Raw genomic sequence first — 26,280 nt, forward strand, 5'->3', positions numbered from 1 at the left:
TCATTTAATTAATATTTTTTAGAATGCATTACTTTTAGTTAATGTCTTAGTTAGGTACTTTTTTAATTAAAAGAAAACCAGGTAAGAAATTTGAACAGTTTTTTTTTTTTAATATTTGTGAGTTTATTTTTAAATAAATAAGATACATAATAAATGAAAAACGAAGTATTTAATGTATATTTTAATTTTAATTTAATTTTGTTTCACCTTTCCTAATTTTACAGAACTGGAACCAGTCATGTCATTAAACGGACATGGTAAGGTTGTGTAGTAGACAACCCACGTGTAATGTATATTTTGTGTAATTCTATGCTGAATACTTTCCAGACGGTGTGAGGTATGTCAAAGAGGTTGAATTCTTGCAGTTGATGCAAGGAGATATGTTTGTACCGGAGTATGCTGAAAGGTTCAAACACCTAGACAGATTTCACACTTTGAAGATGGCTGAAGATTGACAGTGTAGGAAGTTTGAGAATGGATTGAGGGGGTGATCTCAAGCTCATGGTGACCCCACTCTTTATCAAGGAATTCCCTGCCTTGGTAAAGAAGGCAAGGGTAATGGAGAAGTTAAAAGCTGAAGTCGAGATTCAGCGGCGATCACAACAGAAAGTGGGAGGACCATTTAGGTCCGTGAGCATACCAAATGATAGGATGAAGCCATACTTCAGGCCTCAGCCTCAGGGACCTAGGAGGTTTTCACATCAGCCACAACAGCCTCAGCTTTCCAGGCCTCAGTGTTATCATTGTGGAAGGCCCCACCTGACGGATGCTGGCCCCCAACTGATTGGCAAGAGGACATGTGTTCTATTTCAACCACAACTTCTCATAATTCATATTCATCCAATTTCACCACTCACAATATTAGCAATGACATTCCAAGCATATAAAAGACTAATTGCACAAGATCACATTTAAACATATAATTTCACCCTTTAAAACAGAACATCAAGCACCCCACTGCAGTAACTCTCGCTCAAGCTATACAATCTAGCCTGGGCGAGAGGCCATCTCGCTTAGGCGAATCAGTCTCGCCTGAGCGAGGCTTTAACAGTGGCAAAAATAAAAATCTGGGCGAACTCTCGCTTAGGCTAAGCTGGTTCGCTTAGACGAGAGTGTCTCTCGCTTAAGCGGCCTCAGCTCGCCTAGGCGAGGCTTCGCGTAGGAACAAGGATGGGTTTTCTGGTGTTTTCGCTTAGGCGAGAGCCACTCGCCTAAGCGAAAATACCAGATTACTCTATTGTTCCCACATGCAGAATGCCCAGGTTCTTCACACAATTTCAATCATACACAAAATTTTACAGTTCAATATCAATTCAACACTCAAACACGAAATCCAAAACCAATAGAACACATTTCCTTATGAATTTAAAGGAGAATGGTTAACTTCCCTTACCTTTGTAATTACTACTAGCAAGAACTCTTTCAACAAGGGGGGCACCTCAATTTTACAACCTAAGGTACTGGATTAAAAATGTCAAGAGTAAGAACAGACCCTAACTCAACCCAGAAAGATGGAAGCACCCAAAATTCGAAAATTTGATAGCAAGGGAGAAATTGAGATCGACTTACGCATAGGGAGGTGAGGCTCAGCTTGAGGAAGAGGTCCTGAACTAGCCTCAAGTCTGATTTCTACAATAGAAGAGAATGATTCAGACTTTTGGTTGGGAATTCAGACCCCTTTCTGGTAGAGAGAAGGCAGAGAAAATAGAGAAGGAGAAGAGTGCAAGGTGAGAGTGAAGTGTTGTTTCTGTGGCAGAAAGAAGGACGGTTCGTGGAAAAAGAAAAAGCAAAAAGGGGGTCTCACATATTTTACCATAAAGTTTCATTTATGTATTTAACTAATTTTTTAACTTTCTAATAAAGTAGTACGAAAATAAATAAGAATAAAATAAGATTAATACAATATTATTATTTTACAAAATTTGGTAATAAAATAATGCCATTTTTTTTAGTTTTGTTTTTCGAAAAAAATCATTATTATGGTAGAAATTTAATAGATAGATTACACTGCTTTATTGACTCAGAGATAAATAAATAAATAAATAAATAAGCTTTTAATTAAAAGGAAATTTTGAAAAATATTTTTCAAAAGTATCAAAATTTAAAGTTATCTTTAGGAATATCTTTTGTCGACAACTAATAGTATATAATATTTTTTATACTTAATATTTTACTCTATTTATGAATATTCAAGGTTTAACTCATCCTCTTACTAGATGTTGTTTTATCAACTAGTTAATTTTTTTATGAATGTTTTTGTTTGTTTTGGTGATGTCTTCTTATACTCATAAATTTTTGCTGTTTTTCAACTCCTTTTCTGCTGTTGAGGAGCAAACAACTATCACGTAAAAGAGTTTTTTTTTTTTTTTTTTTATAATTGATTGAGTTATAGAGTGTTGTTAATACATGAATTGTTGACATTTTGAGGCGTTTGAATTGAATTAGTTGTAATTTTCTTCATTAGTTTTTAACAAGGTTTTTGGTTTGAATGGCCAATTTTAAGTTATAATTGTTATGGTGCTTCGGTGATAAAAAAAATGTTATGGTACATGAACTTTGCATTTATGTACTTAAAAACATTGTAAACTTGATGAAATTATTTTTTTGCGTATTTCTACATTAATATATAAATAAAAATAATTTAGCTTAATTTTAATGTATTTTAAATATTTGATACCCACAAATTTTTGTATATTAATCTTAGTTCTAACATAATATTTCTTAAAAATGTATCTCTTATATTTTGTATTATTGATAAATTAGTAAATGACATCGCATATTCAGGAACCTAGTTACCCAACCAAAATTTTAAAAGTCAATAAAATAAAGTTTTACATAATATGTTAACTCTCTTAGTGTGTTTGGGTATGTAGTTATAAATTATTTTAATTATATAATTTATTAAAGGTACTTAGTCATATTTGTATATACGATTTCTTTAATATTTATAAAAATCAATAATTACAAATTTGGAAAAGTACAATTTTATATTGAAAGAAATTAAAAGCAAAATGATATTCCAAAACACTTTTTATTCTATGAAGTGGTATTTTAAAAATAAGAAGTTGTTGTAGATGGATGGATAGAGTTGGAGACGAAAGTTGTGTGAAATGCACAACAAGTTAGAACAGCGGCCGAAATACGTGTTTTCTTTCACAACTAAAAAAAATCCCCAAACTCAGGAGTTTGTTGGAATTTTATTTTATTACAAGAATCTATTTACTTTATCTCTATCAAGATTTAATCAGTAAGATACATGATATGATGTATTATTCACTTTTCTCTATCATTTAATCTCTCTTTTTGCTTCATGAAATCAATTGTTACTGAAAACAATATTATTAAATAAAATTTCGACATTTTTAAATATTATTAAACCAAGTCTCTAACCTAAATTTCAGTTTCAGATTTCTTATTATGTTTAGCTTCTTTTTAAGTTTTAAAATTTAAATGACATTTATGAAATATTTTAACTTTTTAAATTAATAAGTTGTGTTTAAAAAAATATTTTTACCTTGTAAAAGTGTATTGAAAAATTATATGGAATTTTTTATTAAATTACTTTAATTATTATTATTGTTGTTATATATAATAAATTATTTAAATTATCTTTATAACTGTTTGATATGAATTAAAATGACTTTATATATTTTTAAAAGTAAAAGTTATAAAAGCATACATGTTATTAAATATGTACTTTTGATATTTGCATACATGTTATTTTTATAAATGCTCTTATTGAAAGAGACAATTATAAATACGTATACTTTTGTTACCAAACTTATAGCTTAAAAAAGACCTTTAAAACTCAATAAACAATCAAACTTACACTTTGTTTTTAAACTTTTTTATTTTAAAATTGAACTTTCAAATGGTTATAAGTAAAAGAAAATAGAAAGGGTTATATAGAACCTAAATTTTGGTGTAATAGTTTGGAGTTATACGTTTGTCAACCTAAAACTATATCACAGTAGACTTTCTAATTAAGTTTTCAAACTAAGTTTACTCCTTTAGAAAAAAATTCTATGCAAATATACCAAGTTCAAGCCTTGAATTTAGGAAATGATTGAAACCTATTTCCACCTTTAATTTCGGTTCATGTAAGCCCCACCAATTTCTCAATGGCTAATGCCATCTCACCTAAAATGTTGACCACAAAAAATAAGAGGATATGGTGTAAACTTCCGTTTAAAATACTCATTGTAGCCGAAGAAGAATCCAGGAATCACCAATAACAGTATATATTTACTACAGCATTAAAAGCAGAGTAAGAAAAAAGATTAATCTTTCACCCAATGTTGCACAGAACAACTTTACAAGTGTAACTTTTCAAGCTTAAGCCAAACAAAAAAGAAACTAAGAAAGCAGAAAAGAAAACTTTAGGGGTGTTGAACCATTGGCTAAAACTTAGTTTGCTAAGTAGGCCAAAATTATTGACATTTATGTATTCACAAGAAAATGGGCAACCTGTGCTCTCCTGAAGCATAGGAAATGATACCTTTTTTGAGTGGTGATATACAGTTTGCCCCATGGAAAGCAGCAGCTCGCAGAATATTAAAAGGTCCAAAGTCAACAGAATAGGCCTTTTGGAAGCCATCAAGGATCGCCATCATCATAATATTGGCTGATCTCCTCTCTGTTTCATACTTCTTTAATAAATTTACCTGCAGCAGAATAAACAAAGATATAACCATATCAAATTTGTATGTACAAAATGATTAGTAGTTCCAAAGTTACTCAAATTTTGGTAAACTTACACATTTACAAAAAATATTACATTTTACTAATATAATTGTTGAATAGTGTATTATTATCTTAATAATCTTGTATACCAAATTTTAGATAGTTTAGACATTCATAGATGTAAAAAGGGGTGACAGTAGAAATTACTAATACTTTAACACTTTAAATAAAGGGGTCAGCAAAAGTCTCAATTTAGTTTTAAAATTTTGTGAAAGAAGAAATTTAAGTTGATAAAATTTAATGTGTACATATAAAGATGTAATTTGCTAGAGCTATATATGAATGGGATAATCTAGGAAGGAAGCCTTTTGGATTCCAACCAGCAATTAATCATACGACCCCGGAACACACAATGCACACATATGACATAACATACCTCTCCAATATCAGTTCCCAAAGCAATCCCCTCTGCAATAATTCTTGAAAGAGAAAATGCATCTCCAAAACCCAAATTAACTCCTTGACCAGCAAGAGGATGGACAGTGTGGGCTGCATCTCCAATAAGAACCACACGTTTTGATGCATAGGAATTGGCATGCCTTAAAGTCAAAGGGAACACCATCCTTTCAGATGCCAACTTGATCACTTTTGGAGGAATTTCAAAGAATTCATTAGTTGATATTGTTGCATCCATTTTAAACCAAGAGAACATGTCTCGAGTTCCTAATAAGCCTGATGTAGGACGAGGTCCATAACCATAATCTAGAGCATAATTCACATCCTTTAAAAATTCTTCCTCAGTAGTTGATTTGCGACTGTTTGACTCTGCTGGGCTCATGGTCCAAACAATATTGCTAAACTTATCACCCATGGGTAAAAGAGCAATTGGACCGGTGGGTAGAAAACGTTGCCATGCACATACATTTTCAGAGGCATGCTCTACTGTGCAGATTATTGCATTCTGAGAGTAATTCCATCCAGTCGTTTTGATTCCTGCTAATTCCCTAACATGTGATTTTCCACCATCAGCGCCAACCTTCAAAACAAGCATCTTTATTAATACACATTAACTTATAACAATAATAAGGGGGTTGGTAATTGTCCTCCAGAACGCAGTTAAGAAAAATTTTGTTACTGTTTACCACCAACTTTGCATATAAACTACTTCCATCACTAAGTTGCAGCTTTGCACCATGCCCTTGAGCAGATGGTGGTTCTACGGATTTTGTATTCTCCTCCACTACAGACATAGAGCTCGTATTCAAAGTCATTGAACTTAATCTCAAAGGATAGATTGTTGTCTTGAAATCAGAATCCTGTCAAGAAGGTTGTCGTTCTCAATGTAATGTAAGTATATGCCCCAAAATGACAAATTTTACTCATAGATAATGAAATACGCCATGTTCTTAATGGGGAAAAAATGGAAGCAGCCAAAACATAGCTAGATTTACTGACTTAATGGTCCTAACATTAAAACATATATCTGAACCAGCAAAACATCCAAGGATATGACAGTATTTCATCCCATTAGAAAAACAGCCAAAACACTATTATTAGTAATATTGAGAGATTATTCTAGCACTCTGAACTGAAATACAAGTGACAGCAAAATAATAAAAGTTCAGACGTTGTAGTTGATGAAGTTCCTAGCAGTTATAAATGAACTGGTCCTATTTCAACCCCGAAAGCTAGATCAATAGAATTTTCCAAGTCTTGTTAGGTTTATTTTGGTAATGTTCCTAGCCATTCTAGGACATCTTAACATCATTTAGACAAAAAAATATCATTTTTGTACAATAGAATAACATGTCAGGAGAGAAGAGAATTGAAGAACAGGAGCGTGATTGAGAAATCCTATCGGCTTTAATTATGAATGACGATCAGACCCCCCAATTTCGAACTTTGTCCAAGTGGCTAAATGCTTATCATAAAATTACTAACCAAGTAAATTCCATAGTGCGCAACATAGACAGAAAATGCAAATTCATACCTTTACACATGACAGTAAGGCATTGTGGAGCACTTTATTCTCGGCCACACACCTAAGTGATCAAGTTTGCCAATTAGAAATGGAATAGCTGCTTTTGCAAAAGGGGTTTACTTAATGACAGCATGTCCACACTTACCCTAGATAGTCTTTATTTACATCTCTTGCATGATATCTAGCATATCCCAAACCAGTATAATCCCAGACCTGCGATGAGATACAAAACAATTCATGAATTGTTGAATAGAGTCAAAGGGCAGACAAAACAAAATGCACCCACAAGACAACGAGAATCACCGGTCTGAGGCAAGCACAAAAAATATGTTATAAAGGACGTTAGGTGCTTAAATAAGAAACGTGAATAAAATGTTACATTCGATGTTATATATCATTAAGATATTGTTAGTTACAATATCTTATTTTATTTACAATATTATGTGTATATGGACTTGGCCCATATTTTCTTCATTATTCTTCATTATAAATATATCACCCTATGTTACGTGTATTTTCTACACAAGGGGAATTAACCCTATACCTAGTTTTCACTACTTTAACATAGTATCAGAGCCATGGTTAAAACTTATCCTAGTAAGAATTGTTGTTTGTTCGGCCTATTGTGTCACCCGCTATTGAACCATCCATTAATGTCTAGTCCCATAATCGAGATGTATATATGTCAACATGACGGAGTGTGTTAGAGATCTCACATAGACTAGAGATAAGGCGATGTCATAGTATATAAGTGGGTACAAACCTCACCTTACAAGCCAATTTTGTAAGGTTGAGTTAGGTTTAAAGTTAACTTCTTAACATAGTATCTAAAGCCTAGGTTCTATAGTAATTCTATATATACACTTTCTTTTTCGCCACCGTAACAACCACCATCACTGCCGCAACCGATGTCATTCGTCGTCGCAACCACCACTGGAGTTGCCTTTCAAATCGGTGATCACACCACTCAAATCGTCTTGGATTAGCGACCACCACGCCGCCAAAATCACCTTGATAAGAGCTTTCACAAGCCACTTCAACCTTGCGACTGCGAGAGCGTTTCATTCGTGTGTGGCAGTGCATGTCAGACCCTAGCAATGACTACCTGCGTTTGAGTCACCATCCTCTACTCACTTGGATATGGGATTATTGGCTTGATTTGAGAACTTTGTTTTTTTAGGGTTTTTCTCTCCTTTTCATCTATGGCTTCCACGACTTCTACCTCTGTTGTTACCCATGCTTTCGCTGATGATGATTATTCTGCTTTAGTTTCTCAATGTGGTGAGCGTAATTGCTCTCGCAAGTCGAGCAAAGGGCGTCACAAGTGTAAACATTGTCACAAACTCGGTCATAAGATTATCAGTTGTTATGCTTTACTTGGTCAGCCACCTGGATCTGATGCAATAGTCAAAACCATGGTTATCAAACCCACGAGGTTGACTCGCACACCTGTACGAGTCTACGAGTCTGGGCATTGGTCACAAGTTTACTCATTTGTAAACTCATTTATGACTAGACTCGGTTGACTCATAACAGACTCGTGAGTTCAAGAAAGGACAACAAAATTTGTCGTTCGTTTAAATCCAAATGAAAACCCCAAACCTAAATCGAAGAAAGGAGATCTAGAAGCCCAATTCACAAATCCAATAAGTTAATCGAAGAACAAAGCGAAAGAGAAGGTGAAAATACCTCTACTTCACATTTCGCCACCTCTTGTTATAGCTTTACCATAGTTCGTATGTCATCCCGTCGTCGTCCATCGCGTTGCAATCCTCCGGCGAGTGGGTGATCTGTTGCATCGCAATCCTTCGCCAGTCCATTTATCTTCTTTGCTTCGCGTGGAGCTCACCATTCTCGTATTTTTCTGTCTCCCTCCATGCATTATCTCACATATATTAAATATATATTTTGTTTTCCTGATTTAAATTTTTATTTTTTATTTCTATGTTCTAAAACAACAAATTATTTCATTTTTAGTTGAATGACATTGATTTATAATGTCCGGAGGTGGAACTACTTCAAATTTGTGTGATCCCAGTGTTAGTGCATCTTCATTTCCTATACCTAAGAGTAAAAACGCATCAAGAAACAAAACTCAGGACTGACATTAGATGGAAACATTGGATCGAAGTAGACTCTTATGAGTCTACGAAACTCTCACGTGTCTACGTAGACTCTCGAGTCTAATAACCTTGATCCAAAATGATCCTCTCTCCCAACCATCAAATGTGGATCCTATTTCATCTGCAAAACACTCTGTTATTCTCAATGAATTTCTCAAATGGTATGAGGATCTTTTTGTTGGGCTAAATCAATCTATTTCCCTTTTGGACCTTGGATTCTTGACTCAGGTGCCACCGATCATATTATGGGTAATAAACCTTTGTTATCTTCTCTATATTCTACAAGCTATTTACCTTCAATTGATGGATCTAAGGTCTTATCTCATGGTGTTGGTACTGTTAATCTTTTTCCTTCTTTATCAATTGATAATGTTCTTTATGTCCCTGATTCTCCATTTAACTTACTATCTATCATTCGTCTCACTCATTCCCTTGATTGTGTTATTTCTTAATCACCACCACCAAATCCTTATCCTACTATGTGGACTTAGTTACTCTTTTCAACTTATACTTGAATTTAGAGAATAAAACTAAGGTTGACAATATGTCTATAATAGTACATGGTCGGTATATATTAGTGTGATGGAATTAATTGCAAGGATTCAATCTCAGATGCAATAATCTTAAGTTAGCAATAATCTTAAGTTCCTACCTGATTATCTTACTACCACAATCTCTTATAACTTCTCTAAATTTTTTATTTTTAACTTGTAAATGGTATAATTTTAGCTTATGGAAAAACCCATTAGTTTTTTCTTCATATTTTTATGTTAGAAGTCCTTATGGAGAAGCTTGTCCAAACATACCCTTTATGAATTTTGTTGCTATCTTAGTATACGACATTCTCCCAAACAAAAAGACAATCAATCAATGATTTCAGTCCTTTCATGAATAATAGTATTTGAAAATATGTGCAGTGTCGCCTGACTATCACACGAGTTCATTGACTGTTGTTCACATATCTTGAATCTATGACCAATTACATCAACCAAATTTGCTTCTTGCTTTTCCACAATTTCACATTTTTCCCCAAGAGAACATAGTAGAGTGCTTGCAATATCAACATTTGTTTAACCACCAATCTCCATATGCTCCTTATCTTCGAATGGTAAGCCTTCATTTTTTAAGTGCTCTCTAGAGATTGAAGTAAATTGATAGTAGCATCCTAGTGACATTCACATTGAGAGTTGTGGAATTGGCTTTTTCTACTCACAGCAAACGAGATATCTAGTCTTGTTACAACTGGGTAATTTAACTTTCCAATTAACTTCTAATAAGTAATGAATATTATCTAAGCAACCATTCGTTGCTTTATCAAATATCATCTAAAGAAAATTGTCAAATTTATTGCACCACAAATTTGAGAGTTTGTGTTGGCATTGTTATGGAGGCTATAAATATGATTCACACTGTTTTGGTAGTAATTTAGCCATTAAAATTGATATAGAGAAGGCATTTGATACTTTGGATTGGACATATAACATACAGGTGTCATGAGTGTTGCTACTCGACATGCTACAGTAGAGTTGTTTGTGCTTTATTAGTATTTGCACAACATTTGTGTCAATTTCCTAAATGTGCTCCTAATAACTATGCACTTAGAGAATGCATTTCTAGTATTGAGCTATTCACAAGAGAAAATAATAATAGGGTGAATAGGAGAGAGAGAAAAAAAGTTACCTGCATTGCATTAAAATAAGCATGCCTGTTTTGCTCAACATATTTCCAAGCACCAGAATCTAAAAATAGACAAAAAGTTTTTGTTAAGAAAAAAGAGAGTAATAATTAGATTGAAAGCTATGTGTTTTACTACACAATAGAGGATATATATATATATATATATATATATATTAATATAGATAGATAGAGAGAGAGAGAAAGAGCTAATTCTTAGACTTCTCCAGGATTTGATGAAGACATTGACCAGTTGATCACTAGAGTCGATGAGGTGACAATCTACTTCAACGTGGCCCTCTCATCAAAAACAATAGTAAATGCAATATGCAAGGCAGTTTGGTTATCACATATCAATGCTATTTGCATAGTCGCTTCAAATTGGAGCTCTTTAAAATTTGCTTCAACCTGATGAACTCACATTTTAATATAGTCACCACCTTGTATTTGACTTTAGCAATGGATCTTACCTTGACATTATGTTTCATAGTCTTCCAATATATTAGGTTTCCTCCAGCCATTACATAGTATCTACATGTGCTTTGTCTTTGTAAATGAGTCCTTTGCCGGTAAAACTTTCGATGTATTGTCAAGATTTAAGTTACAACATCCAAATGATCCTAGAAAGGAGAGCTCAAAAACCGGCTCAACACACTAACTCCAAAACCAATGTTTGGACAAGTGACCATGACGTAATTGTTCTCTTTTCTCCTCCTTTATATATCTAGTAATCATTCTCTTTTCTCCTCCTTTACTAATCCTGCCAACTTTCCTTTTATAGTTGTTGTCGGTCCACAAACACAAGTTTGCAACATTGGCACTAGCCAACCCCTCTCTTCCCTTATTGTTGACTTCGTTCTTTATGTTCTTAATTATCCTTTTAATTTATTGTTTGTCACCCAATTGACCCAATCCCATGATATTATGCTCATTTCCATTAAAAATAATGTTATATTGCATCATCAAATATCAAACCAGACGATCCGCATTGAATGTGAGTCACATGGCCTTCACTATCTCTCAACATTACCATCGTATGTGCATTGACAGCCTTTTCAATGATGATTCATGCACAACTAGGACATTGCAGATTGACAAAATTGTAGAAGATGGAGATGAGTTTAAAACATTTGTCTACTTTAAGTTGTGAGTAATGTTAGTTAGGAAATCATATTCATAAGCTTTTCTTGATAGTCTTATTGGATGAGTTTCGTCTCTTTTATCTTAAGTTCACTCCAATATTCGGGTCATTCTTGTACTATTAACTCATTTGGTTTAAAATATTATCACCTTTGTTAATGATTATTCTAAATGTACTTGGATTTGGTTAAGGAATAATTGATCAGAAGTGTTTTCTATATTTTAAACCTTTCTTTATGAAATCAAAAACACAATTTGGTATATTGAATTGTGTTTTTTCATAATGACAATACTCTTGAATATTTGTCTCAGTAGTTCTAGTAGTACATGGCATCCAGTGGTATTCTCTGTTAAACCTTGTGTCCTCATACTTCTCAAGAACATGGATTAGCAAAATAAAAAAGTAAACATCTTATTGAAACTACTCAAACACTTCTACACTATCATTCCTCACAATTTTTTGGGGCATGCTGTACTTGTCCTAAAGAGCCTTGAAGAATGAAGATTGGATGAATCCTTGAAACTTGAAGAATTAATGGTTCATTTTTGCTCAACCTAGAAGCTTAGTGGTTGATTATGTGTGTCTTGTAGTTATTTAGTCTGTTAAAAAGGAGTTTAACATGTTGAATAGCTTCTGCATATCATCCACTAATGTGATCAACATATCAAATTGGCTGAAATAACAACCAATGACTTGATTTTACTCACTAAAGGAAAATCAATCAATTTACAATTACTTTCAATCGGTTTAATATGTTTGTTTGCATTGTTTATATAGTCTCTCTTTTTATGTGAGATGAAGAAAAGTTTTGAAACTACAAAAACACTGTGGAAAATTTGTTCAACTTTCTCTTAGAGAAAGTCAGAGGTGCTACAATTCGTAAGATCAATTGTGAAGTGTTGGAGCTGTGATTGTCTCCATTGTTGTCTTGAAAGAAGCTTCTTCGTTGGCTAGGGAGAGTTGATCTTTGGGGTTTGATCTTTCTTGTATCCAGCTGTGTTGTTTGGTGCTCCTAGTGTGAGTCCATATCTGCAAGAGAAGTTCTTGTTGTGTTTGTTTCTCGTGTGATTCAAGAAGGTTGTATTTTCTTTTTCAAGAAATTATTTGTAATGATCTTGTAATCTCTTCAAATAATGGAAAGTCAAGTTCAGGTTGTCTTGACTAACTGGATGTAACTCCTTGTGAGTGAACCAATATAAAATTCGTGTCTATTGGCATCAAGAAAGTTTGTATGTTGTATCTCTCATGGCAAATTTGATGTAATTGTGTAATCAATTAACAAATCTATGTGTTGATCGATATCTTGCTTGGTCTTTAACATCAAAGCACTTAAATCTTATATGTAAAGTCTATGTGATATATATTAAGATATACTATCAAATTTTAATGATTAAAATACTCCGATGGTCCTCGTTTTGGTTCAAAAATCTCAAATTGGTCCTCGAATTTTAATTGATCTCAATTTCGTCCTCATTTTTGTAAATGTGTTTTAAATCAACCCTTTTCGTTATCAATTGACAAATGGCGTTTATTCCTGATGATGTGGCTGTTTTGTATATTCTGACATGTCATTCAGTTGTTTTGGCACATGTGTTCTTGGTTTCTCTTTTAAAAATAGTTTATGTTCATAACATTTGAAGCTTAGGGTTTGAAAAGGTTGAGGTGAAGTTGTCTCCTGCGTTCTGATTTGGTAAGATTGGTAATGTCTCCCTCTCATTCTTGCTCGTCCTGCACTTGCAATGGTTGGGAAATGAAAAATTCCAGCGTTTCTTCTCATGGAGGTGCGGTGAGGAGGTTCGATTTAACACCTGTTTGCTATTGCGGTGAAAAGACAATCACGAGAACTGCTAGAACTACTAAGAACAGGGAGAGAAAATTTTTGGGTTGCCCAAAGTTCAAGGTATGATATTTGTTGTTTTGGTGGACATTTTTTTTTCGTATTTTGGTTTTGGAAAACCTAATTTTGTAATTGGTATGTAATTGGTGGTGTTGATTTTTTGTTGGACAGGGTGGAAGTGAAGAAGTTGTTGGCTGCAATTTCAGTCCCTAATTCAGTAATTTAGGGTTTCAAGGACAGGGCTTATTTTAATTATCAGGGTCCACGCACCAATTTTTCAATCCTCAAAATAATGAATAAAGCCACGTCAAAAAATTAAAATGAAGTTAACGTTAATAATTTTAACATTGTTAACGATTGGATTGATTTAAAACACATTTACAAAAATGAGGACGAAATTGAGATCAATTAAAATTCGAGGACCAATTTGAGATTTTTGAACCAAAATGAGGACCATCGGAGTATTTTAACCAATTTTAATATATTGATTTCTCATTTTAATCAGTTAAAATGAATGACCAAGAGTGGTGCGTGATTAAGTTCCTTGGACAATTAACCCCCCGCCCTTTTGGCCTTGATACATTTAGTGTTTACAGTCCTTACAACATATTATGTCATTAACTAGATTTCATCATCTATCATTAATGACCAGGTACCCCACTCTATCCATTTTCATTCCCCTCCCTCTATGTTTATACCTCACACCTATGTTCATTAACTAGATGTCATCATCTATCGTTAATGACCAGGAACCCCACTTTATCCATTTCATTCTAAAAAAGGGTAACCATAATTCTCTAATGATCTTCATCATTGTAGTAAGTATCGTACGATTCACGATACGAATCGTACTATACGATACGATATAGCCCCTCCGTGATACGAATCGTGAGATGTATCGTTTTTACTCCCGAATCGTAAACGTATCGTACGATACAAGTGCGAATCGTAAGAACCATGATTCGATTCACGATACAAAATTACCCCCAAATTAAAACCCTAAATTTTCCCCCCTGCCAATTTTTCCCCCAATTTAAAACCCTAAATTTTTCCCCCTTTATTTTATTCACATTGAAACTCTCTCTCTCTTTGAAACATATTAACGTTAACGAACAAAGTTGTTTTCGACCTCTCGACTCTCGACTTTTCGACTCTCGACAAACATGAGTAAGTCAAAAAGGGAGGTTGACATCACTTGGAATTACTGTGACAGTGTTCCACCAAATAGGCTACAGGTTAAATGCAAGTTTTGTTCTCACACTTGTTGGGGTGGTATAGCAAGAATGAAACAACACCTTGCTAGAACAAAAAAAGATGTCATTCCATGTTGTAGTGTCCTGATGATGTGAAAGAAATATTTGTGAAGATGCTAAAAGGAAAAGAAAAAAAGACAGAGGATGGCAGCTTTGATTGTGGAGAAGAATTAGCAAGAAAAGTGACAAACGGAAAAAATGATCTTCAACAAATGACAATCAATGCATCATATAAAAATAGAGAAGATGTAATTAGAGAAATTTGCAGCTGTATTTATGGCAATGCATTGCCATTTAACCTTGTCAGGAGCCCTCTTTTTATACAAATGCTGAAGGTTGTTGGAGAGTATGGCAAAGGATTAAAACCTCCTTCATATAATGAGGTAAGAGTTTCATATTTGAAAAAAGTTGTGGATAATGTTCAACAATGTCTACAAAAGTATAAAACTGATTGGGAAAAATGGGGATGTACATTGATGTGTGATGGATGGACGGATGGTAAAGGAAGATCATTGACTAATTTTCTTGTTAACAGTCCAAGTGGGACTGTTTTTTTGAAATCTATTGATACTAGTGATGTCATTAAAGATGGGAAGAAAATGTTTGAGTTGTTGGACAGCATGGTGCAGGAAATTGGAGAGGAGCATGTTGTCCAAGTAGTTACTGATGGAGCTTATAACCTTGTGGCAGCTGGAAGAATGCTAATGGAAAAAAGAACCAAATTATTTTGGTCCCCATGTGCAGCACACTGCCTTGATTTGGTTCTTGAAGATATTGGAGAGCTTCCAGTATTTTACAATACTATTAGCAAAGCAAAGAAAATCACCACTTACATATATAGGCATACATGGGTTCTTAATTTGTATAGAAGCTATTCTAATGGAAGAGAATTAGCAAGACCAGCTGTCACACAATTTGCTACTTCATATCTCACATTAAATTGTATTAAGCAACAAAAGAATGCTCTTAGATCAATGTTTGCTTCAGAGGAATGGGCTACTAGTCCACATGCTAACAAAAGTGAGGGTAAGCAAGTTATGAATTTGGTGTTGAGTGATAGTAGATTTTGGAGATCAATCACTTATTGCTTAAAATGTGTGATTCCACTCGGAAAAGTGTTGAGGCTTGTAGATGGTGATGCAAAACCAGCTATGCCATACATTTATGAAGCAATGGATAGAGCAAAGGAGCAAATTGTTGAAAATTTCCAAAAGATAGAAACAAGGTATAAAAAAGTGTGGAAGATTATTGACACTAGGTGGAATTTGCAACTACATAGGCCTCTCCATGCAGCAGCCTATTATCTCAATCCTAGGTAATGCATATTTCACCTAAATATTTCCTACCAAGTACCTATATTTTCGTTCTTCTCATGTCTTCAACTTATTTTTTGTTGTGTTAGATATCACTATGACAAAAATTTCAATCCGGATAGGGAGGTCTTGATTGGTTTATATGAAACATTTGAAAGAATGGTTTTGGATGTTAGCACAAGAGTTACAATTGATCAACAACTTGAAAAGTTCAAGGGAGCTAAGGAGCTTTTTGGAATGTACATGGCAATAGCTACTAGAAACAAGAAACAACCTGGTAATGAAATTACTCTCATTACCACTTTTATATGATTTATAATTTTTAATTACATTAAATTATAATTCAATACTTTTTTTATTTTGATAGCTCTTTGGTGGGAGAGTTATGGAGGAGAAGGTAAAGAGCTACGAAAGATAGCCATGAAAATCTTGAGTCTGACATGTAGTGCAACAGGGTGTGAAAGGAATTGGAGCACCTTTGACCAAGTCCATACTAAGAGAAGAAATAGATTGGAACAACAAAGACTAAATGCTCTTGTCTATGTAAAGTACAATCTCCAACTTGAGTTGAGACAAAAGAGTAAAGAGAAGGGAGAAACTTATGATCCCATATGTTTGTCAGATATTGAATCAGATGATGAATGGATTACAAAAAAAGAAAATCCTTGTTTGCATATTGATTCCTCATGGATGGATATACATGAGTGCTTTGATGATGAAGAGGGAGCTCCAAACAAAAAAAGGAAGAGAGGTAATTATTTCTATTCACAAGTTAAAATTTGAATGTCACCAAACTAGAACTAAACTTTATTTCTTTTTCTTTTTGCTAATATAGGGCCAAGAAACTTAAATGCCAAGACCAATAAAAAAGGAAAATCCATAGTAGGAGATGAGGAGGAATTTGAAGACATTAATGAAGGGGAAGAACTTTCATTAGAAGATGAAGATGACTTAAGTGATGTAGATCTTGGAGATGATGATGATAAAATATGAATGATTTAGACTAGAATGTTTTTTTGTGGTTCTTTAAGATACAAGCAACAACAACACTTATTTTTTGGATGGCTATAATGCAATACTTGTTTAGTAGCATATAGCCATAGTTAAAGGAATCTTAGGCAGCAACCACAATGTTTTTTGGAGGCTGTGTTGCTGAAATTGTGAATCTGTGGTAAAATATACATAGATACAACCACTTTATTTGACTATGAGGTTGTTTTGTTATTAATTGTCTCTTTGCATATTTATATATCTTATATATTTAAGTATATGTTACATTTTTTTAATGTTTATTAATGTTTATGAATCGTACGATTCACGATACAATACGATTCACAATTCAAAATTTAAGCTCTCCGATACACGATACGATTCACGATTCAACTACCATGATTTTCATAGGTTTTTTGTGTTTGTTTACAATTCTTTCTTCAAATTTGTTCCTTCTAATGATGACATGTTGTCACTTTCCAACCATTATCAATCTACCTTCATCACCACTAAATGACTACCATAACTCGAGATGTTTCTCTAGCATATTTTCAGGTGTATCATCTTCATATATGACCTATTGAAAATCTAGTACAAGACTCGTCTTCAACAAATAATAACACAATGGAGGCCATGGCTAATCCTTCCCTAACACTATCATGTACTGAATCCAATCTCTTGAAAATTATTGGCCTTATTCTATATAAAAAGGTACATGTTCTACTTGTAACCCTTCTCCCCACTATACAAACCTTAATTATCACCGACTTTCCACATATATTGCACTTGTTTGTCCTTATTATATTATAAGTCTAAATGAGCTTTCTTATTTATAGTGGCCACAAAAGATGATTGATGAGATGTTACCTTCAAAATAGTGCTACTTGAGAGTTGGTTCCTCTCTAGGTGGAAAATCAATCATTGGGTATTTATGGTTGTACATTCTTAAGACTGAATGGTAATATTGACCAGTATAAAGTTCAGCTACCTGCCAATGGTTATAAAATTGGGCCACGCTTTAGCTAGACAAAAGAAAAATGAATTTCTACATGGTGATTGTTAAGATATATCATTAGATATCTTATCTCTATCTTATTTTCAGTTTCTATTATTACTATTCTTGATGAGAATTTTGGGATTAGCCCATATTTTCTTTATTATAAATACAAGCCCTATGTGTATTTTCTACACAAGGGAGATTAATCTCATACCTAGTTTCACTATATTTAATATGATATCTAGAGCCTAAGGGTCTTTAAGGAAAATTTGTCACCTCTGTCACTAGATCCACTGTCAGAGCCGCCTTCCGCCACCAACGGTGGCGGCCAACTGTGGGGATTGGTGGCAGCAACAGCTGGCGGTGGTGGCTAGCAGTGACTGCAGTACCGTGGTGAAAGAATAACGTGCTTTGCTCTTTTGGGTTAAAGAAAAGTAAGAAAATTTTAGGGTAAAGAAATTTTACTATTGTTGTTGCAGTAACTTGGGTGAAATAATAAAATCGAGTAAAAGAATGAGAGTGAGTGAAGAGAAATCTGCACAGGTTTGTTTAAATAAATATTTTAATGGGCCAGGCCAAATTTGTTAAACACTAGAAGAAGGATCAATTTAGGGTTTCAAGTTATCTTCTTCGTCCCACAATGTTGCCACTGCAATTCTTCACTTCTATGCTCTTTTGTTCATGATCATGATTTTTGTTTTTGGGTCCGATTTTTTCGCCACAACCGCTACGCCGACGACACCCGCCATGCCAAAAGCGGCCGCCATGAAAAAACCGATTCACCTCTGCCTTGATGTGGTAGAAGGCTGGGAAACTGTTACCGGTTTTCGCCATAGCCGAAATTTAACACTGCTCTCAGAAAAGGGTTGTTGTATGGTTCCAATAACCATACCGGAGTGGTTTGTTATTTAGATGCTGATTGAGCAAGGTCTGCTTCTGATAGAAGATCTACATCCGGATATTGTGTCTCCATTGGTGGTAACTTGATCTCTTGGAAAAGCAAGAAACAAAGTGTTGTGGCAAGATCTAGTGCAGAAGCGGAATATAGAGCTACGATCTCAGCCACTTGTGACCTTGTTTGGCTTAAGCAATTGCTTAGAGAGTTATAATTTGGAGATGTTACTCAAATGACACATGTATGTGACAATCAAGTTGCTCTTCATATCAGTTCTAATCCTATCTTTCATGAGAGGAATAAACACATTGAGATTGACTGTCATTTCATTCGAGAAAAGATTGTATCTGGAGACATAAAGACTGAGTTCGTTAACTCAAGTGATCAGTTAGCAGATATTTTCACTAAGTCTTTACCGGAACCGAGAATTGGTTATATTTGTAACAAGCTTGGTACAAACGATTTGTATGCACCAGCCTGAGGGAGAGGGTTAAGATAGATCATTAGATATCTTATCTCTATCTTATTTTCAATTTCTATTATTATTATTCTTCATGTGTATTTTGGACTTAGTCCATATTTTCTTTATTATAAATACAACCCTTATGTGTATTTTCTACACAAGGGAGATTAATCTCATTCTTAGTTTCACTATATTTAATAGTGATCATGGTGAAGTCTACATGGAGCAACCTCTTAATTTTGTTGTTCTAGGGGATTTGTCTAATATGTTATGTCATTTATGTTGGTCCCTACATTGTGGACGCTTTTGGACTATTATCGGCAATTTGAGATGTACGAGGTGATGATAATCATCCTCCCCAAAGATGTATCTATCTCATTGTATATATGGATGGTGTTGTTACCACAGACAGAGATAATTAGGATATTGTACAACTAAAACAATAAAATAATAACTAATTACCTCTCACTTATAATTGATTTTCAAATTTATTTTTTAGTTATAAACTTTGTTTGGAGATTAAATTATTTATTTTTATCTAACTAAGCTACACTCACCTTTAGGAAATCATTGATCAAAGATGGAGCAACTAATTGCATAGGCCATTGCATGTTGTAGCTATTATCTTAATCTCATATTGCACTATAATGCTAAATTTAAAGTTGATTATGAAGTGAATTATGGAATGTATGATCGTTTGGATAGGTTGGTGGGAGACATTGATGAGATCAACAAGATTGATGTTCAAATTGAGAGTTTCAAGAAAAAATAGGGATTTTTTGGCAGTCTAAGACCTGCGATTAAACCAAATTCTAGCACAGTGCTTGGCATCATATGGTGATGAATATCCAGAATTACAAACATTTGCTATCAAAGTATTGAGTTTGACTTATACATCATCTAGTTGTTAGTGTAATTGGAGTGCTTGAGAGGATAAGAATTAATCTATGAAATTAATGTTATGACTATTTACCTATACCACCTAGTAGTAGTCTGTATGATTTTATAACATTGATGATGAATGGACTATGGAGGACAATGAGGCAAATTCAACTTTGGATGGGAAACGATAATGATAATGGCTTCTCTTTGAATTCTGTTTATTGCTGTCCACTTCGGTATAGAAGGATTTAGTAGGCATGTTATATTATTGGTTCATATGTGTGTGCGTATGTATGTATGTATGCATGCATACACACACAAATATGTAAGCTTTTAAATGTGTAAAAATATCTCATCTTTCACATTTACTTTTGTCCTTTTTCTCTAATACAAGTTTTTCCATTTCTAACAAACAAACAAGATAAAAAAATAAAGAATTAGATTTTGAAACGACAACTATAGTGATTATTGACTAACAAACCTAAGACATAATACCTCGGAGAAAAGATATGGAAGCAGGAGTTACTGTACTGACTCTTGGATCAGGGGGATCTTCCTTCTTGATGTGCAAGCCACTACTTAGAGCCGGATTACTATCAACAATTGCAACGTTCAACTGCTTTGTCATTGGCATACTTGCTGGAAGAACAAAATAATTGACCAGATTTTAAGTTATAACACATTCTCCAGCATCATCATCATCATCAATAACATTACTATTTGGTGTCTCTCTTGTCTTAATGAGTGTTTGGACAAAAGTTTATTTTAAGGAAATAGTCACTTTTCTAGACAGCTTCTAGAGAGAGCTTTTAAAAGGAAAAAAGAAAATTCTAATAGTGTTCCTGACATCACCTTCTATTTTACTATTTCCACCTCACTCATCGCCATTATCATTCTTAGCCCACTTCATGGCAATATAAAGAATACAAATTAGAGGCAAATAGATGAAAACAAGGATAGTAGGATACAATATTGAAGTGCAAGAACAAAAACACAATTTGTCACAAATATATGCAAACTGTAAATGCAAGCTTCAAATCTAATAGGCAGTCTTTTGAATGACAACAAGTGAACAACGTAGAGCCATATTCTCTGTAAATGATCACAAATAAATGGACTATCGGATAAATACATGCTATAATGCTCTCTTTGATAAAACTGGAGTTACCAAATACCAAACCTTTACGGTGATTAAGATGCACTGAAGTAATATCCTAAAAGCCTAACCATTCAATTTTAATTTTTCCTCGAACCTTACAAGAATAAAATCTAATTATGATTAAAAGTGCTGCACAAAAAACATAAATTACTTTTAACAATATCTCAAAATGAATGACCACAGGTGACAAATTAATATAATTTTATGATAAAGTGGTGATTAGCAATCCATTGACATGGTTTGGAACAACCAAACCGGGCTATAACAAATGACCAAGGATGGATCCGAGTACGCAGAATTCTAATTAAAGCATATATCAATAATGTAACAGATTGTCAAATATTTTATGGATCCGGATCAGAATCAGTTCAATAGTCACCACAAATTTAGATAGAAAAAATATGTGGAACTTTTATTCTAGTCAATTCACCTGAGATAAGGAGTTAAATAGATGCAGATTGACAAAAAAATTAAACTCGGTCAAGACATGATTAAATGACGAATTATGCTAAAGCTTAACTATCGTCAGATATCGAATCAACAAAAACTATGACTTAGACACACCCAACTCCATGCAGATTATTACCGACCTAAGAAACAAGCAAGAGCCATGCCAACCATCCCTCCTCCAACAATAGCAATATCATACTGTGGAATAATTTTGCTAATAGTCTGCTTCTTCTCATGCTCCTGCAAATTTTCAAGAATATGAATAGGGCATTTTCATTTGATATTCCATAGTGGAAATGATTATCTTTCAATATAAACTAATATAATAATGTGAAAATGCATAAAGGTGCGAGTACGGGATATCATCACATATGACAAAGATTACAAAGAAGTTGAGGACTGAGTAATCACAGTCATTACTTTAATCAATGTAACAAGAATAAACTACTAAAAGTAAAGGTAAAAAATATAAATTAAAGATACGATGCTACTCATCTACAATCCTCATCAACTTAATAAAAGAAAAGAATCGTGTCACAATTTCTCCTTGTTGTGCTTGATTTAGCCAGAGAGCTTGTTGTTCAAGGAAGAAAGGACAACTTGCCGAACACAAAAATGATTCCAGTCGGAGTTAATTCATAGAGTTTATTGATCACATCAATGAGGATACTTGTCCAACTTAATAATGATAAAGATCGGTGTTAATGCAGAGAGCTCCTCGCATGGGGGAGCGACGGTACGTTGCTCAACTTTAGTGTTTCCTTCTGGTTTGCAGTTGATTTGGCGTCAAAAGAATTGGAGCAAACACGGTGGTTGGAAAGATAACTGATTAACATCATAGGTTGTAACCAAATAGTCATGAATATAGCAAGATTCAACCTAGTGAATACCTATGTGGAAAAATCCAAATGGCTGTTTCCTCAGAGAAAATGGGGCAGCCTAGATTCTGAAGAACATTGGGAATTCTCCAAATCTATTCTACAGTAAACAGAATTTCTTGGATAAGAAAATTCTTTTAGCTTTTACGTTGACAAGTATTTATTCTAGGTGTGGGACTCCCAAAACATATCTAATAATATTATCAATGTTAATATATAAATGGTGATAACACTTCAGCGTTAACATACTTCAAAACTATCATTCCCACATGCAAATCAATTTGTTTAGCCTAATCAATCATCTCAAAATCAATTCTTTCCGCGTCAATTCTCTCAAAATCAGTGCTACCAATACCTAAATAAACATTCCCTGAGTTGGTAAGGGGTCATTGCCCAGAAATTTGGTGGAGAGATCTTGCTTTTATTTGTGATTTGAAGACTTAGAGTACTAGTAGAGAATCTTTGGTTGGGTTTCTGGGTATTACAATGATGTGAATTGGAGACCAGCTTGGGACCAATGATGAGAAAGGCCAAAGACATTTGAATCTGTCTCAAGTGCTTGAAATGTTCATGGTCAGGATTGAAAGGTTTTCATGGTCAAGTGGAGTACTAGTTGCCAGATATGCTTGTAGAAGGAGATGGGAAGAGCTTTCATATCTTGCTGTTTTTCCTTTCTGTTCGTAAATTTGCTACTTGAAACAAGAGCTTGCAGCATAAATGAGAGGATTAAAGGAATGTTGTATGCTGTCTTTCTATTTTATTACGCAAACCAAAGGGTATTGCGTCTTTATGGTATTAATAATTAACAATACAGCAGCAGGCATCAGTAAGATAGAGAAAAGTGAGATGACCTCTATTTTAAACATTTTAATAAAAACTAAAATGTAGACTACACATATAAGTCACAGTTCACCTAGACATCACTTTCCATCTAGGAACATGTAATTTAGTCAAAAGAATGAAAGACGACAAACAAAAACGAACACCACAAATTAAATTAAAATGAGAAGAATGTGAACTGGGAAGTTTAGAGAAATAAAATAGATCAGAACAGAGGGAAAAAAATGTTATATACAGTGTAAAGTAACAGAGGTAATTTTGTGGAATGCCCAAGGAAGAGGGTTTCACATCCTAATTTTGTTTCTGAAGCAAACCTTTCATCAGAAAATAGGGGAGAAATCACAATTCAACCCCACAACCCTTAAACAAATGTTACTATAGTGGTAAAAGTGGGATTTTAAGAACCATATCAAGGTGGCGCTACTACTATAGCCTAAAAAGGCCATTATTTTAGCCACTATGAGCACTACTGAAAACGGCTCCACACCACTATTTGAATCACATAGAAGTCTAGGGCTACTACACTGCATTACTCCTCCAAAGTGCTACTGCAACTATAGCACACTATTGATTACTCATTAAATAAATATTCTGGTCCAAGGTATTATTCTATAGTACGTTTTTGGATGTTGGTTATTGATAAAAGAACAAAAAGTATTTGAAGCCCTCCCTTCTCTGTTGTCCCAGACATGCTCCTTGAGATCCCAATTGTTTCTCAGCAGTTTTAATGTAATTCAAATCTGAATTTCCAGTAAGATCAAAATGGGTTCTCCTGGAAATATTCAATTTTCTGTTATAATAAAAGACAAGTACCAACTATATTGCTCGAAACTTTTCAAAATGTTACTCAAAACAATTATGCCAAACTCAAATCCCAACCAGATTCTGTAAAACAGTGACTATAAAATTACAAACCAAAACTGATCATCACCTGAAAGCTCATCAAGATGCCATCAAAGTATCCCATGACTACAGAAAGCCTTAAGTAAATCTAGCCCACAATATGTGATTGTTCCCTAGAAGTATTAAAGGAAATAGGTTGCATCTTTCAATGAGTATTAGAGGAATCTTCCAAAGAAGAAACCTGGAGCTGTATCAACAAGACAGGGTTACAATCTTCAAGAATATCCACACCAAACGGACAATTTAGAAACACAATAATCAAGCCCGTTTTATCAAATTATATTGCTAAAATTTGTAGTTTCCAAAATCTATTGCAAAAATAACTATCCCCGTATTGTTCTAACACTATGTAAATGAATTCAATTTCGTACACACACACACTATAAAAAACTAGAAAAATATAATTATTCATAATGCTATGTTGTATGCTTACATTGGACGCCTCCCCAATAGCGGAACCACCAACTTTCACACCCTCAGTACAAAAATACTTTCTTGGAATTTTGAGGGCACAGACGTTTGAAATAGTCTTCTTCATCACCCTATTACATCAGTTACAGAGTCACAGCCCAACACAGAAGCTCAAATAGGAAGATAGAAAAGCACAATAAACACTATAAACCACATTCTCATGCTGGCATACGAAGAAACAAGAGTGATTGAAATATCCGAAAAAATCATTCATACCTGTTCATTGTGTGAATATGGAAATGGTGGAATACAAGAAGAAGGATGAAGTATTTGGTATTTACGGAATTGGATTTCAGACCATGGGAGGGGCTATGCTGTGCTTTCGAATCGAACACACGTGGGATACACTGCAAAATCGCGTTAAAGAAGAAAAATGTGAAGCGCTTAATTGCGTTGCTGCAAATGAAACGTGATTTTGCTTTTCTCTTTTCTTGGTTAAGAACTTGGTGTTAATTTTACGCTTCATCTCTCACTAATCTTCTTTTGACGAATTTTGTTACCTAATTTTTTTTAACATTTTATTAATAATTTGTAATAATTTTTACATCATGTTATCTATCTGTTAAATTTCTAACAATGATTTTTGTCGAAAAACAAAACTAAAAAAAAGGGCATTATTTTATTACCAAATTTTGTAAAATAATAATATTGTATTAATCTTATTTTATTCTTATTTATTTTCGTACCACTTTATTAGAAAGTTAATAAATTAGTTAAATACATAAATGTTTATGGTATGTGAGAGTCCCTTTTTGCTTTTTCTTTTTCCAAGAACCCTCTTTTTTTCTGCCACAAAACAACACTTCACTCTCACCTTGCACTCTTTTCCCTCTCTATTTTCTCTGTCTTATCTCTACCAAAAAGGAGTCTGAATTTCTATCCAAAAGTCTGAATCATTCTCTTCTGTTGCACAAATCAGACTTGAGGCTAGTTCAGGACCTCGAAGCACCCGATCCTCCTTATTCCTTGTTAAGTGGAGGCTCATTATTTGAGATTTTCATATCTGATGATACTTATTTGAGTTAAAAGTTGACAACTAGAATTCGATTTCTAAGCACTTTGTCATAGCCGGACTATCCTTCTTAAAAGCTTAATATATAAATGAAAACAGATGATTTTTATATCAAACGTGTTTGTAAGCTAGTAGTTCAATATAATATGACCAAGATAGTTAAAGGGAAAAAGGGCGTAAAAGTTTGTTATTCTTATAATGTTGAATTTAATTTTAGGCTTAAATATACATTTGGTCCCTATTTTTGTTGATTTTATTGAATTTGGTCCCTATTTTCGTTTTATGTTCAATTAGGTCCTCATTTTCGTCAAATTGTGGTCAATTTGGTCCTTTTC

The 26,280-nt window shown here is 33.9% G+C and overlaps 1 protein-coding gene across 2 annotated transcripts; it reads right to left on the minus strand.

Annotated features, from left to right (window-relative positions):
* Positions 1-4,222: 4,222 nt before the first annotated feature.
* Positions 4,223-25,371, minus strand: LOC114192363 (ubiquinone biosynthesis monooxygenase COQ6, mitochondrial-like). 2 transcript variants are annotated; one of them, XM_028082064.1, is made up of 10 exons: positions 25,150-25,371; positions 24,896-25,004; positions 21,982-22,081; positions 20,728-20,871; positions 10,468-10,526; positions 6,810-6,877; positions 6,674-6,725; positions 5,826-5,999; positions 5,120-5,719; positions 4,223-4,664 (listed from the first exon to the last, which is right to left on the minus strand). In XM_028082064.1, the coding sequence occupies exons 1-10, from the start codon at positions 25,155-25,157 to the stop codon at positions 4,449-4,451; spliced, it is 1,530 nt and encodes a 509-aa protein (XP_027937865.1). In that variant the 5' UTR covers positions 25,158-25,371; the 3' UTR covers positions 4,223-4,448. The 2 variants fall into 2 exon arrangements, with proteins under 2 accessions (XP_027937865.1, XP_027937866.1); XM_028082065.1 differs by lacking the exons at positions 24,896-25,004; positions 25,150-25,371 and adding an exon at positions 24,491-24,616.
* Between the last annotated feature and the right edge of the window lie 909 nt (positions 25,372-26,280).

Source organism: Vigna unguiculata, chromosome 7, assembly GCF_004118075.2.
Source record: "Vigna unguiculata cultivar IT97K-499-35 chromosome 7, ASM411807v1, whole genome shotgun sequence".
NCBI classification, from domain to species: domain Eukaryota; kingdom Viridiplantae; phylum Streptophyta; class Magnoliopsida; order Fabales; family Fabaceae; genus Vigna; species Vigna unguiculata.

Coding starts and splice junctions, on each gene's coding strand:
- LOC114192363 (XM_028082064.1), bottom strand. Junction 20,872..21,981: donor GGCTCTTGCTTGTTTCTTAG/GTCGGTAATAAT, acceptor TTGTTCTTCCAG/CAAGTATGCCAATGACAAAG. Junction 6,878..10,467: donor CTTATTTTAATGCAATGCAG/GTAACTTTTTTT, acceptor ATCTCATCGCAG/GTCTGGGATTATACTGGTTT.